The sequence below is a fragment of the Ictalurus punctatus genome, chromosome 2 (genome assembly GCF_001660625.3).
Source record: "Ictalurus punctatus breed USDA103 chromosome 2, Coco_2.0, whole genome shotgun sequence".
NCBI classification, from domain to species: Eukaryota; Metazoa; Chordata; class Actinopteri; order Siluriformes; family Ictaluridae; genus Ictalurus; species Ictalurus punctatus.
The window spans coordinates 26,954,647-26,968,804 of NC_030417.2; the positions used below are offsets into that span (position 1 = coordinate 26,954,647).

The 14,158-nt window shown below is 38.3% G+C and overlaps 1 protein-coding gene across 7 annotated transcripts in view; it reads left to right on the forward strand.

Annotated features, from left to right (window-relative positions):
- Window positions 1-14,158, forward strand: part of arhgap17b (Rho GTPase activating protein 17b) — a 38,412-nt gene that overhangs the window by 4,680 nt on the left and 19,574 nt on the right. For all 7 annotated transcript variants that reach the window (XR_001815499.3, XM_017493638.3, XM_017493626.3 and 4 more), the window contains exon 2: window positions 9,871-9,910. Coding sequence is in view for 6 of the 7 variants with exons in the window: in XM_017493638.3 (XP_017349127.1) it covers window positions 9,871-9,910 (40 nt within the window). In the remaining variant the exon portion in view is untranslated. The remainder of the gene's footprint in view (window positions 1-9,870; window positions 9,911-14,158) is intronic.

Here is a 14,158-nt window from a genome sequence, read left to right on the forward strand (position 1 = left end):
ATGTCGCAGCAAAATCGAGTATTTTTGGCCGCAACAATAAAAAAAACAAAACACAACTGCAGTATCCTGTTTGAACTGGTATGATGATGATGTTTTTTGAGAAACAAAAAATAGATTCGTCAAATTGCTGTTGTATGAAAGGAATGAAACACTAGAGCAGAGGTTCTCAACCTTTTTGTAACTAAAGCCCCCCAAGCCTCCCCTATCATGTGGTACCCCCCCCACCATATTGGAGGAGACCAGGTATAATGATGATCTATTCTAAATCAAACCTATATATTACTAATAATCTATATATAACCTAATCTATAATCTGTTTTGATAGATGGATAGATAGACAGATTTATTTTTTCCTTTTGTGTTTTTGTACTTTAAAAAGAAATTCCTTTTCATAACTTTTATGACTTTTATAAAACTATATAACTGACAGGTATGCAACATGAATGATATAAAATGTTTCTGAACACTATAACTACTTTGAACAAGAGAACTAGGCTGTAACAACGTGGACTATTTTACATGTAAAACATGTTGCATTACGTTCGTCTTGCATTCTAAAAACATTCAACACAAACGATGTAAATTGGGACGAAGAGCGTGTCTCATTATCCATGACGTTGTTAAGTCAATCACTGGGACACTGCGCTTGCTTCTTTTTACATTCACGTCTGTGTCTGCTGCTGTGTGCTCTGAGGGAAGTACTGCTCCGGCTCCCAGACACTCACTGAACAGAACAGGCGCAGAGAGAGGTGTGAGTGCAGCGGGAAAGCAAGACCTCGTGCTTGCAGGATAGTACTGGCCACATTTGGAAAGTTGCTAAGGCTTGTCCAAAAAGTCGCTAGATGTGTCGTTAGGCGCTTTAAAAAAAAAAAAAGTGGCTAAAGGGGTCTGAAAAGACGTTCAGTTGGTAACACTGGTCTGCACGGACAGTTAGATAAAAGGCAGACTAAGCTCTGCCTCTCCCCAGCAAAAAGAAAATACAGAGGATGAGAGAACACAGGGTTTTTCATTTATGAACATTCTATTTGAAAAGCAATAAAATACACAGAGAACCCAAATGATGCCCTGTCTGTGTTTTTCTTGAAAACAATCTGTGCCCCTTCCGATCTCTCCGTGCCCCCCAGTGTTGAGAACCAGTGCTCTACAGGGATGTGATATTATGTAAATCATGTATCACACAACCCTGTGGTTGGTTGTATTAACAAAAAAAAAATAACAGCATGTTTTATTTCTTATGTAAAATCTGTGTGTTATTGCAGTCGCACTGAACAATATAGACATTGTTTAGCGTTTTGAATGGGCGGTTTTAGTCGGGCCAGCTTTCTTCTCCCTCAGAACATCCGTAAAACAACGCCAGTAGAGTGTGTGCAGTTTTTGAGAGACTGCTGGTAAAATCATCATGTCTCTGTTACAGTAAATCAGAGTTTTTTTTATTTTTATTCGTGGAGCAGCTTCCCAGACTGGAGCATAATGCCAAGTTTTGATTCATCCAATTATAGGTCCGATCGTGTTTTGGAGATTGTACAGAGCAAATGTTTCCAAACAGTCTGCTTTAATAATAAAGCAGGTGAAATCACTTTAAATAAATATGGTGTTGTTAATTAGATGTCTCTTGCAAAAAAGCGATTGCTTATGTTTAATAAGTGGAAGCAGTAATTAAATGATGGGTAACTGATCAGTTCCTGAGCTCGTTATAGATCTTTCGCCAGGAATCAGTCTAAATAGGCAGACTTCTCAAGTCCTTACAGTGAGGTAATATACAGTGTCATCATGCTGAATGACATTATCACCTCCCAACTCTAAATATCTCTGGTGCAACATGGTTCCAATATGGCGTGTGGTGATATTATACTGTGTGTTCAGGTGCTAAGAATTATTTATGCATTAATTTTATCACAGTGTATTTTGATTACATTTATTCATTTACATTTATTCATACAGCAGACGCTTTTATCCAAAGCGACTTACAAATGAGGAAATACAAGCAAAGCTACATATCAAGCGGAAAACAATACAAGTAGTGCTACCTTTCAAGATTTTATAATTGAGTTCTAGAGAAGCAAAAAGTGCAGCGTAGAGATGTAAGATCCAGAGTAGGATTTTTTTTCAGGATAAGTTGGGGTTGGTATTTCAGGGGTTAGTTAGGTGTTCACGGAAGAGGTGGGACTTTAGCTGTTTTTTGAATATAGTGACGGATTCTGCGATCCGGATTGAGGTTGCAAGTTCATTCCTCCACAATATTTCATAATCTCAAATATTGTTACCAGAACTGACATAATATGTACACATCCAGTTAAACAAAATATTCCACATTTCTATGTCGAAATCAACTTTTATAAATATAGAAACACAGGATTTCTAAAACTTCTTAGCTACTTCTTGAGCATTACTGTGTGACCTAGGAAAAGGGAACTGAAAAAATGCAAATTATTTATGATATGTTTCATGTCCCTCTTAAATTATTTGTTAGGTTTGAAATAGAATTAGAAAAGTAATATGTTTCCAACAAGAGGAACTTACTGCAAAATTCTCTTTTTTTGTGGTTGAATCTCAAATGATGTTCTAGTGGGCATATAATGCACTATGTAGGTTCTGCAATGCCATCATCATATACACTATGTAGTGAGCTTGTATGTCTGGTGTCAGAAAGGTTTCAGGATAAAAAGGAGTATTACTGTGTAAAGGAAGTTGAAGATGGGGGATTTTTAATGGCCATTTAACACTAAATATCAGTTATTAAAAAAATCTGTAAATGATGAATTGAGACACAATTTAAGTTTAAGATCAATTTTATACTGACAAAAATGATAATTTTTTGGCGCACACACACCAGTGTTTCCCACAGGTTGAGAATTCATTTGTGGTCGTGGTTGGCGTGTGATGATGTGGGTTCAGTAATAAACTAATCAAACAAAGGTCTATGAATATGCTATTTATGGCAAACGAATAACTGCTCAAACATAAATAACTATTAAGAAATAAATAACCACATCTTAAAATACGTTTTCTATTCCAGAACAAAACATAGACTGATTTTTGATGAACATATCAAAATAAATAGCTTTATGGAATGCATTTTAAAATGTGCCTATTTGCACAGTTGGCATTGCTTGCTAGAACATTTAATTTTCCTTGGCTTGGAAAAACCTTTTTCCAATGCCTGTCTAGAGGTATGTGCATTGATAAGCGTGTTATCAGAACTGTTACAGGACGCTACAATTATAAACAAAATGAGTTTAGCAATCAGACTGATCAGAGCTGAGCTAAAATGTTACTAGGATGAAGGGAGGACATCTCTCTTCATTTGATAACGTTAAAAGTAAAGTCAGGCTTGTTGTCGGCTTCCCGACTCGTTTTTAAAAAGATGCGAGAGCAAGCTGACAGCACGGAGAGAGAGAGAGAGAAAGAGCAGCGGTGGTCGAGCGAGCTAGACAGAGAGAAAGCCGGTGAACAGGAGAAATAAAATGTACACAAAAGTTGGTAGTAGTACGGTCTTGATAACGTTACCTAACGTCAGTAAGCTGTTATCGATAATGTTAGAGCTACGTCACTTTGCACTGAGTGTTCAGTTCGGTGTTGAGGCTAGCGCTACCATTACTACGAGGCTAGCTAGCTAGACCAACTGTACCCTCGTAAGTTAAAATAATGTGTAAATGTTTAACACTTAAAATATGAAAAAGCAATCTTTTTTTTTTAGTCATCCAATACACAAACTGCTAAGTGTGGTGCTTTTATTATCGCATTCATTTCTTGTTGAATTTTGACGCATCAACTGAATCGCTGTGTCATGCACTTCTGATATGCGCATTGTCTTTTGGGGTGGGGGGGGTTTGAAGGTCTGCTGGTTATGAACTGACAATTGCACATCTTGATTGAAAAGAAAAATTGGAATTCGGATTTTAACTACCTAGGCGGATCTTATTCTATCTGGGCGGGCCGCCCAAGTAGAGCCTGTGTATGGGAAACACTGCGCACACGCACATACACACGGACAGATCACACACAGATCACACTTATTTTACTATGGTGTTCTGCACGTCATCTAAACACATCAACCTGACATTTACAGAGTGTAACTGACAGACTGGAGGCTGGTTATCAGCAGGGGGCCCATTCCAACACACTGACAAGTATCATTTCCTAACAGCGGTTTCTAATTTAACATGCAGCCCTTTTCCACAAACAGAACAAAAAGACAGTGGAAAATGAGAGGGTAGAGGAAGTGTGTATGCCATGCATACACTTTTAGCGAAACTTTCTTGTGAAATTTGGAATAAAATAAAATAAAACTGACTATATATTTGAAAAAAAAGAGACTTCTATCCAAAATAGTGATCTAGGGAAATGATTATATAACAAAATACATTGCACTAGAGATTTGTGGTTTGATTTATATTTTGAATTACATTCCAGACCACAAACCATTACCCACTCTTTATCCATTCATTTCACTGTTTCCTCGGACTGAGTAAACATTAATGTTACCATGGCAATACTTGGCAAAGGCAGTGGGTAAGAACTTCGAGCTACATGTGTGTGTTTCTCCTGATTGAGTTTAATCATACACACATGGAGTGTGCACTCTCTGACAGGAGTGTTTGTAGGCTGGGCTTTAGCCCAAGCTTCTTGAAGACTAAAAGAAAGTCTACATAGCGTCCATTTGCTGCACTCCAAATCAATGCTAATTCAATATTGATGGGAATCTAAAAATTGTCTCCCTACTGAAGCTCTCTGCCTATGTAATGGGATCTCGTAGATTTTTTTTTTCTTGTTGTTCAGCTTGTGGCTATCAGTTTCATCTTTTGTGGCTTTTTGTTTCAATGTCTATACATGGATCCTCTTCCAGTAGATCTCGCAATCTTTTTAGAAATCCACTCATTTGCAGAGTGAGCAAGACAAAGTGATTAATAATCACAGTAGTAGTCAATCTGACCAAGGAGGTTTTTTACGTGTGTGTAATAAGATGGACAATTTACTCTCTCACACACAAACACACACACGCACACACACGCACACATATATATATATATATATATGTATATGTATATGTATATATATATATATGTGTATATGTGTGATCTGATAAGTAATCTTACTGTATTACTTGACTTCCTGCCCAGTCTCAACTCTCCCTTTTATATGTCTAAAACTCAGCAATTACAAATAGGTTTTGTTGAAACACATACAAACTTCCTAACAGATTAGAAGTATTTTACCTTTTGGTAAAGGTATAGGCCAAAGCTATCTATATGGCCTATAGCCTAGTCAAGACAGCATCGATGTTACTGCCTCGAGCAAACAGCAAATAAGTATGGTAAGCGTCCACTTAAATCTGATCGCCTACAAAATTGCTTTTTGCTACCTAGAGGGTTTTTTTTTTTTTTTTTTTTTCTCTTTTTTTTTTTCCTCCCCCCTCTCTCAGAATGATGTGAATTGGCATTACAGATGGCTGGGCAGTACAATTCTCACGATCAAGAAAAGTGATGATATGTGAAAAAACAAGTACAGCCCATGGAAATTGTTGGCTTTTTTGACATATTTGGACAAACAAACATTTGATCATCTTTGAAACAGTGCCTATTAATAATCAAGTACAAAGTTGATGTACTTGAACAAAACCACAAGGAAAACGAGCTTTTTCAATCCTTTATTCAACAGAAATATCAATAGATGTGGTGATCTTCTGTGGAAAAAGTAAGTACACCATTGGCCTTAGAAGCTAGTATTGCCCCCTTGAGCAGAAATAGCTTCTTGTAGGATTTTGCATAATTGTCCACCAGGCTTGCTGGAATTTTTGGCCACTCTTCCATGTAATATTCTTTCAATTGCGAGATGTCTGAAGGTTTTCTTGCATGTGCTGCAAGTTTCAAATCCCCTCACAACATTTGAATGGGATTCAAACCCGGGTTTTGTCTAGGCCATTCCATAACCCTCCAATTCTTCTCTTTGTGCTTAGGATCATTGTCCTGTAGAAAGGTTCACTTTCGGTTCAGCTTCAGCTTTTGGACAGAGGGCCTCACATTATCTTCAAGCACTATTTGATATGATGCAGAATTCATAGTTGAATCAATGAATGCAAGCTGTCCAGTCCCTGAGGCAGTGAAACAACGCCAAACCATAACATTTCCACCACCATGCTTCAAAGTTGGTATGAGGTGCTTCTCCTGAAAAGCTGGCTTTGGTCTGCGCCAAACATGTCTGCCGTTACTGTGACCAAACAACTGTATCTTTGATTCGTCTGTCCAGAGAACATTATTCCAAAAGGCCTGGTCTTTGGCTATATTCTCATTGGAAAGGCTTTTTCCTGGCACGCCTCCCATGCAGGTCAAATTTGTGCAATCTCTTTTTGATTGTAGAAGCATGCACTTTAACATCAACAGTTGCAAGACTTCCTAGCAGATCCTGTGATGAAATTTTGGGGTTCTTGTAAACTTGGGCTCTTGGGCTGAAATTGCTGGGATGGCCAGTCCTGGACTAACTGGCGGTAATTTGAAATCTGCACCATTTCTAGATGATTTTCCTTATGGTGGAATGATGTATTTCAAATAATTTGGAGATCTTTTTAAATCCCTTGCCAGACTCATAGGCATCTACAACCCTTTTTTTTTTTCTGAAGGCCTTACAGAACTCTTTAGATCTTGGCATGATGACTCCACACACCTCAATAACAAAGGGAACACCAGACACTATATAAATAGGACTCCCTAAACAGGTTATAATCACTGGCACCCAGTCTTCAACACCTGATTCAATTTTTTTGGATTTGAAGGTTTGATAAATGTAGGGGTGTACTTACTTTTTCCGTGTGACTGATCTGTTTTTTTTGTGTGTGAAAATTATTATAAAATGTCAATTTTATGTCTCATTTGATAGTGTATCAGCTTTATTAATAGGCACTATTTCAAATGTTTGCTTGTCCAAATATGTAAAAAGACAACAATTTCCATCAAGTGTACTTATTTTTTCACATGACTGTATAGTTGTGTCCATACAGGATTTCATGGAGTTTTTTGTCATTGTTGTGGTCGAAAATGCTTGATTTTGCTGCTCCTGTTTTCAAAATTGCAGTGCAATTTGTGGAGTTTTTTGAAAAGACTATTTGAATTGACAAAATTGCAATTGCAAGTTGAAAGTTTACATGTGGCATGGTGGCTTAGTGGTTAGCACGTTTACCTCGCACCTCAGTCCTGCATGCACAGAGTTTGCATGTTCTCCCCCTGCTTCAGGGGTTTCCTCTGGGTAGGATAAGCGGTACAGAAAATGGATGGCTGGAAGGAGGTTATGCTTAAACCTAACCTGCGTCATGTTGATGCGATCATATGACACCTACCAGCCTGGGAAAGTGAAAAATATTACGTACTTCCTTCGAGACACATGAAACTAACACTCATTAAACACTCTACAGAAAGTGCTATCTGTGCTCTTCCACATACTTGAACTCTCAGATGCCCACGATTGGCTAGTCTTACAATGATTGACAGGAGAGCGAGTATGCCATCCCTCCCACTCAGTCAGCATGACCAGTTTTGTTTTCTTGGCTCCTAGCCAAGGGAAGGTGTTTCGTCATCAGAATTCGAACTCGCAGTTTCTCAACAATAGGGTTAATGCTTTTCTGTTGCAGTAATCGGGAACCAAATGTAAAACAGTTAAACAGTTAATTCATTTTCAGTATCAGCTTTAGAGATTTTAATAATTTAGGTATGAACCATGAACAGAACTCATTCCTTTCCTTTAGTCTGACTAACTCGCTCAACATGTTATTATATTACATTAGCTGCCACTTTTGATTCCTGAGCAACCACTAGACATTGCCTGGTGAGCTAGCTAATATATTTGTGATTTGTCCACCCCTGATGGATATTTGTGAATGTAAGAGCAAGCAAAGTACAAATTTGCATTGTTGAGCTCTTGGTGCGCATATATATATATATATATATATAATATTATATATATATATATATATATATATATATATATATATATATATATATATATATATATATATATATATATATATATATAATATTATATATATATAATATATATATATAATATTTTATATATATATATATATATATATATATATATATATATATATATATATAATATTTTATATATATATATATATATATATATATATATATATATATATATATACACACACACATACATATATATATATATATATATAGTACAAGGCTTTTCCAGGTCATACTCTGTTACAGTAATGTTATGTTATGCTTTGCACTAGTGTATGTGAAGTGCAACTCGGGCACAAGCAGAGGCCTAATGGGAAAGTGTACAAAGGGAGACACTGTGCTGAATGAGCACTTTTCCAGTACATAAATCACTACTTCAGCGCTATTGCACCACCCAGCACACTATCACACACTATCTACTAACTGCCATAAGAGCTAGGGATTATAAATGGGGCTAGTGTAGGGTAGGTGTATGTCTGTGTCTCTGACAAATGCCTGCTTTTACTGTGGAATTTTAGCTAAATTGATTTGTAACTTGGGGAAGGTAAAATGCTTTTGGCATCAACACAGAGGCACATAAACAAACTCTAGTGCACAGAATAGCAATCTGAGCTATGCTTCCTGTGAAACTTGTGGTGATGCCTGCACTAAATACCTAACAGCAGTACCTAAAATTCACTAACAAATAATATACAGTATTTAGTGAGTTCAGCTTAAGAGTGCTGCAGATTTGGCAGGTCCTCTCTGTCTCTTCTCTTTGCCATATTTTCCCTGTTCTTGTGCTTTCCATTTCCTACAGAGTTCACACAGTCCTCTACATGGTGTTCAGAGTTTTTTCCCCCTGCACTTCCTGTCATATTCTGATAATGTGTGGGTGGTGGTGGCGGGGGGAGTGTACAGAAGTGTGTGAGACAGAAGTGTCTAAACTTCACTGCTGGGAATGTTTGCAAATGATATGGTCTATATTACTGTTTGTACATGCTTTGCATAAAGGTGGCAAAAACATTCTAGTCAAATTGTGTAAAAATCTGAGCAAAGCTATGGAAAATTGATCGGGAATGCTAAAACAATTATGTCCTGAAATGAAAGCAATAAAACAATTAAAGCAATAAAACAAATATTAATAAGTCCAGTTATGATTTAGTAATTGACCTTTTTCAGGTGTGCACTTTCTTTTGTTCATGGAGTATTTCCTATTATGGGTCACTTAGGTAAATGAAGTTGAAATTTAGACATTGATGTTCACCTAAATTGGACAATTGGACATCTCCAGATCTCTTTCCAATTTTCAGCGGTTCATTTTCGGTGGGTTTGTACCCACTGTAGCTTCAGATTCCTGTTCTAGGCTGACAGGATGGGAACCTACTGTGGTCGTCTGCTGTTGTAGCCCATCCATGTGAAGGTTCAACGTGTTGCATGTTCTGAGTCATTGCTTTTCGCATCATCAGTGATTATTTGAGTTACTGCAACCTTACAGTCAGATCGAACCATTCTGGCTCTTCTTCGCTGACCTCTCTTATCAACAACGCATTTCCACCCACGGAACTGCTGCAGGCTGGATGTTTTTTGTTATTGTTGTTGTTTTTCACGCCATTCTGTATAAACTCTAACTGCTGTGTATGAAAATCCTGGGGATCAGCAGTTTCTGCAATACTCAGACCAGCCCATCTGGCTCCAGAAACGTTACTGAGATCACATTTCCCACACTGTGATGTTTAACTGAATCTCTTAACCTGTATCAGCAGGACTTTATGCACTGCACTCCTTTCACATGATTGGCTGATTAAAAAATTCATGAATGCGCAGGGGTACTGGTGTTTAAACAGGTGTATTAAAGTGGCCAGTGAGTACAGATCCATCTAACTGCTTTTATTTATTCTTTATTTTCCAGAGCAGAGAAAACAGAAGTCCTTAGTGATGACCTTCTACAGGTGACTATTTCCTTTATATTGTTTGTTTTATTATCATGGCAGTCCACTGTCAGTTCTTTCTCAGGTAGAAACCGCATTACCTCTTTAATTAAATATACACACTGTTTTGCACTTGGAGCTGTTACTCTAATCCTGTTTTTTCCTCAATGGGGCGGATAAATAATGTCCTCTTTGTCTCAATGCTTAGAGCTAACCTTTGCCCACCAATCCTTTTTTCTACTCTCCTCTCCCCATACACTTCTGAACTGTTCTTTATGACTCAAATGCCGATCTTCGGGAGGAAAATATAAAATCTCGCATGCGGCTCTGTTCACACAAATTTAAAGCACACCTATTATGGTTTTGAAACGTTCATAATTTTGTTTTAGAGGTCTCATACAATAGATTTACATGCACCCAAGGTCAAAAAACACTTTAATGTGCTCATAATTTAAATTGCAGCGTTGCGCCCCCCCCCCCCGTCACAAACGACTCCGTTCTAAAGAATTAATTCTAAACTCCTTTCAGAGAGCATACTCTGCTTTGATTGGTTAGATGTCCCAGTCTGCTGTGATTGGTCTACTGCTGTCAGCGTGTGTCGAAAAGGAAATGGCCACTACCATAACGAGTTTCAGCTCCGTCTGTGGAAAAAAAAAAAAGTCTGTTAATTTCTGCTGTGTGAATGAGGCGGCTGATATGCAGCTAATAAAGAAAATGAACTGTGAACGATATTGTCTTCTGAAGTGATGTTTGATAAAACGCAAGTTTCTTTGAGATCTCGTGTCTGTGCCATCGTTACTATGGACAGGTGTGTGGTCTCGTGGTCTGGCAGAATCATCTAGTGTGTGCGTTCGGAGGATTATAATGTTAAGAATCGGTTGAAACTGTCGTTATGTCTGTGCTCTCCCACGGTTTTAAAATTGGTTAACATAAAAAAAAAATAAATAATCGTTGAAAAGTTTAAAAGAACATGATTATGGTTTTAAAGGGACTTTGAAAACAACGATCTCATTTATTGGCTCTGTAACCATTGTTGTATGTCTGTTAGATCGCGTGATTAAAAACATGAAACGCACTGTTGTGCATGCAGTATGCATTGGTTGGAAAGTCGCTGATGATCCTCAGATATGTTGCTGACACGCAGGGTAAATTCTAGGTCACTTGCACAATCAGTTGTCAGTTATGCACATAGGAGTACACACAGAGACCGAGCTTACATGATCTTACACTTTGACTCAAAAGCATGTGCACTCACACACTCGAGAGCACGACATCATTTCAACAATACTGGAAAAAGTCTACTTGTCTGTCTAGAAAGTGCTTGAGAATGTCATACGTACGTCTATATTTATATATACTATATTTATGCCACTTGTGTTTATATGGGACACAAGACCGGCATTAAAATAGACCTTCATAAGAACACTGAGTTCTGAGTGATGCTGTGTGATTGTGTGCCTTGCCTTCCCCTTTCAACAGCAGAGAAAGTAGCAGTTCCTGTGAGGCCCAAGAGGGCAGCAACCACTGCATACTGCATTCCAGCACCATTCATGCATTCAGTGTCCAAGGGTCAAAGTTTGACTGTCGCCCATTCACTATTTAAAGCAACCTTCAGTGTGCCAGCAAAGAAAAGCACGCCTATAAATGTACACAGACAACACTTGAACAAAACAATACGAGTATGTGTCCTCTTCACATGAGTCTAGAAGGTGGAGTCAGAGTTTTTCCTCCAGAGAGAATTCAGCAGCTGCCAACTTTCTCAAATTTCATGCCCCCACTCAAGCTTCAGATGGGCAAAATTCAGTTTCGGTTCAGTTGAATAAAATACTTTCATTTTCACCAGTGAACAACTAGAACGTTTTAAAGAGTATCAGCTCTCAAAATCTATGGGATCGTCTAAGTTATATTGTCGTATACACTTCACTGAACACCCGTACACCCACTCATTCATGCAATGATCTAATCAGCTAATCATGTGGCAGCAGTGCGGTGCATAAAATCGAACGGATATGGGCCAGCAGCTTTGGGTAATGTTCACATCAACCGTCAGAATGAGGAAAAAGCCCGCAGCTTTCTGTTCTTGGCTGATAGAAGTGGAACCCAACGTGGACTTCTCCTGATGTAGCTCATCCGCCTCAAGGTTCGTCGCGTTGTGCATTCTGAGATGCTTTTCTGCTCTCCACAGTTGCACAGAGTGGTTATCCGAGTTGCTGTAGCCTTTCTGTCAGCTCAACCCAGTCGGGACATTTTCCATTGACCTCTCTCATCAACATAGCATTTCCGACCACAGTCCTGCCTCTCACTGGATGCTTTTTCTTTATTGAAACATTCTGAGCAAACCCTAGTGAATGTTATGCATGAAATTCCCAGGAGATCAGCAGTTATAGAAATACACAAGCTAGCCCGTCTGGAACCAGCAGTCATACAACATCACGGAGATGACACTTTTTCCCACCATTCTGACTAAAACTGCTGACCCGTATCTGCATGATTTTATGCATTGTACTGCTGACACACAATTGGCTGATTAGATAATTGCATGAACGTGTAGGTGTGCAGGTGTTCCTAATAAAGTGCTCAGTGAGTATATGTTTCTTTTTGCAGATATAATTAGTAGAATCATAAAAATATAATAATCATAAAATTTTCTAGCCAAGTAAAACCCAGGCTTGCCCTTCGTTGTTGAACTGATACCAGTTTTTAATAGTATAATTATTAACAATATTCTCAGCTGTGCAGTCAGGAACTGCTTGGCAGCATCAGCAATCATGAAAACTCTGATCGATGGTGGATTTTTAGACGATTCCGTCAAAATCTCGCCGAAATTATTCGGTGGCATGTCTAATAAAAAATAAAATAGTTAACTGAGGCTGAACATACTGTACATTTGAGATTTCATTTTACCTTAATGAATTCAAAACATACTTCATTTACCTTGCGTGAAAGCGCAGTGCTAGCTGAGAGCATGTGAGATGAGGGGAAGGGGCGGGGCTTTGAGGTGACGTCAGTTAATACTGGAGAGTTCAAAACACCTGAGCGTTGTTCCAGATTCGACTGTCGATTGTTTCATCTCCCATTTTTATTGGTGAGATTTTATTGGTCATTTTATTGGTGTATTTTCGAGTAACAACTCCTTTGCAAAATGCAGGTCTGAAAATATTGGAAAGATTGGAAGCTGGGCCTGCAACAAGCTTGTTTGAGTGTTCAGTACTGGACAGTAGGACTCGGGTTGCTTAAATCATCATTTCCTCTCAGTGAGCATGCTGTTACATGTGTATGCTGTCTTTCCTCTACAGTCATTGCTGGTCATTATTTTAAAAACCATGTGTGGATGTGCACCAGATCTCATAGCTTGACTATTAGCTGACTATTCTTACATGTTAAAAAAATGCCACTTTGTACTGCATGTGAAACAAAAGCAGAACTCCGTGGCCATAAAATCTTGACATTTTCAGTTTCAGTTCCACTAGTGCTGCTCTGAAACGGCATATTTGATTACTGGCAAGAGGAATTCTCCTGTATGTATGTATGTATACAAGCTGGCTAAACCCTTGCAGTTCTCATGCAGCTATATTTATGCGAAAACGAGCTTTTTTGCCACCCACTTGTTAAAGGCAGAAAGAGAACATGCAGCAGAGCTAACACCGTGAGCGAAGTCTCCTGGCAGCTGTGTGCATTAGACGCCCGCTGTATGAGCACACCTGACAGGCAGGAAGGCCTGGAGCCAATTTGGGTTCTCCATGAGTACGGAGAAAAGGAAGACTTAAGCTGTCATCATTTGTCTGGGTGCAGGATGAATTTTTACAGCTACATGATTTCTCTGGCTTACCTGCTGAATCCAGCCTGATTGGAACGGCTGTAGGCCGGGAACTTTGAGAACCACTGGGTTGTCAGTCAAAATGAGGAGCACAAGACGTGTAAACATCCTGCATAGCCAGCATACTGTATTTATAGGTTAGAGAGAGGTGAAGTAAAAATGAAGCAGCAGTCAAGCTCAACTCTGATACTGTCAGAAATAGGTCTGCATTAGCTCTTGCATCACATACCATATTCATATTGGAAACACTTTTTTTTTCAATTTTTTTTATTTTAAGTTGAGGTGAAATATTCTTTACCATAGGACTTTTGAAGGAATATTTCCCACAGGCAAGCCATGTTTGATGATTTATTTATTATTATTATTATTTTTTTTTTTTAATACTCTGCGCTAGGGAAAGCATTATTTTAAGAGTATTGCACTGAAAAGCATTGTACTCTTAAGTATTATTA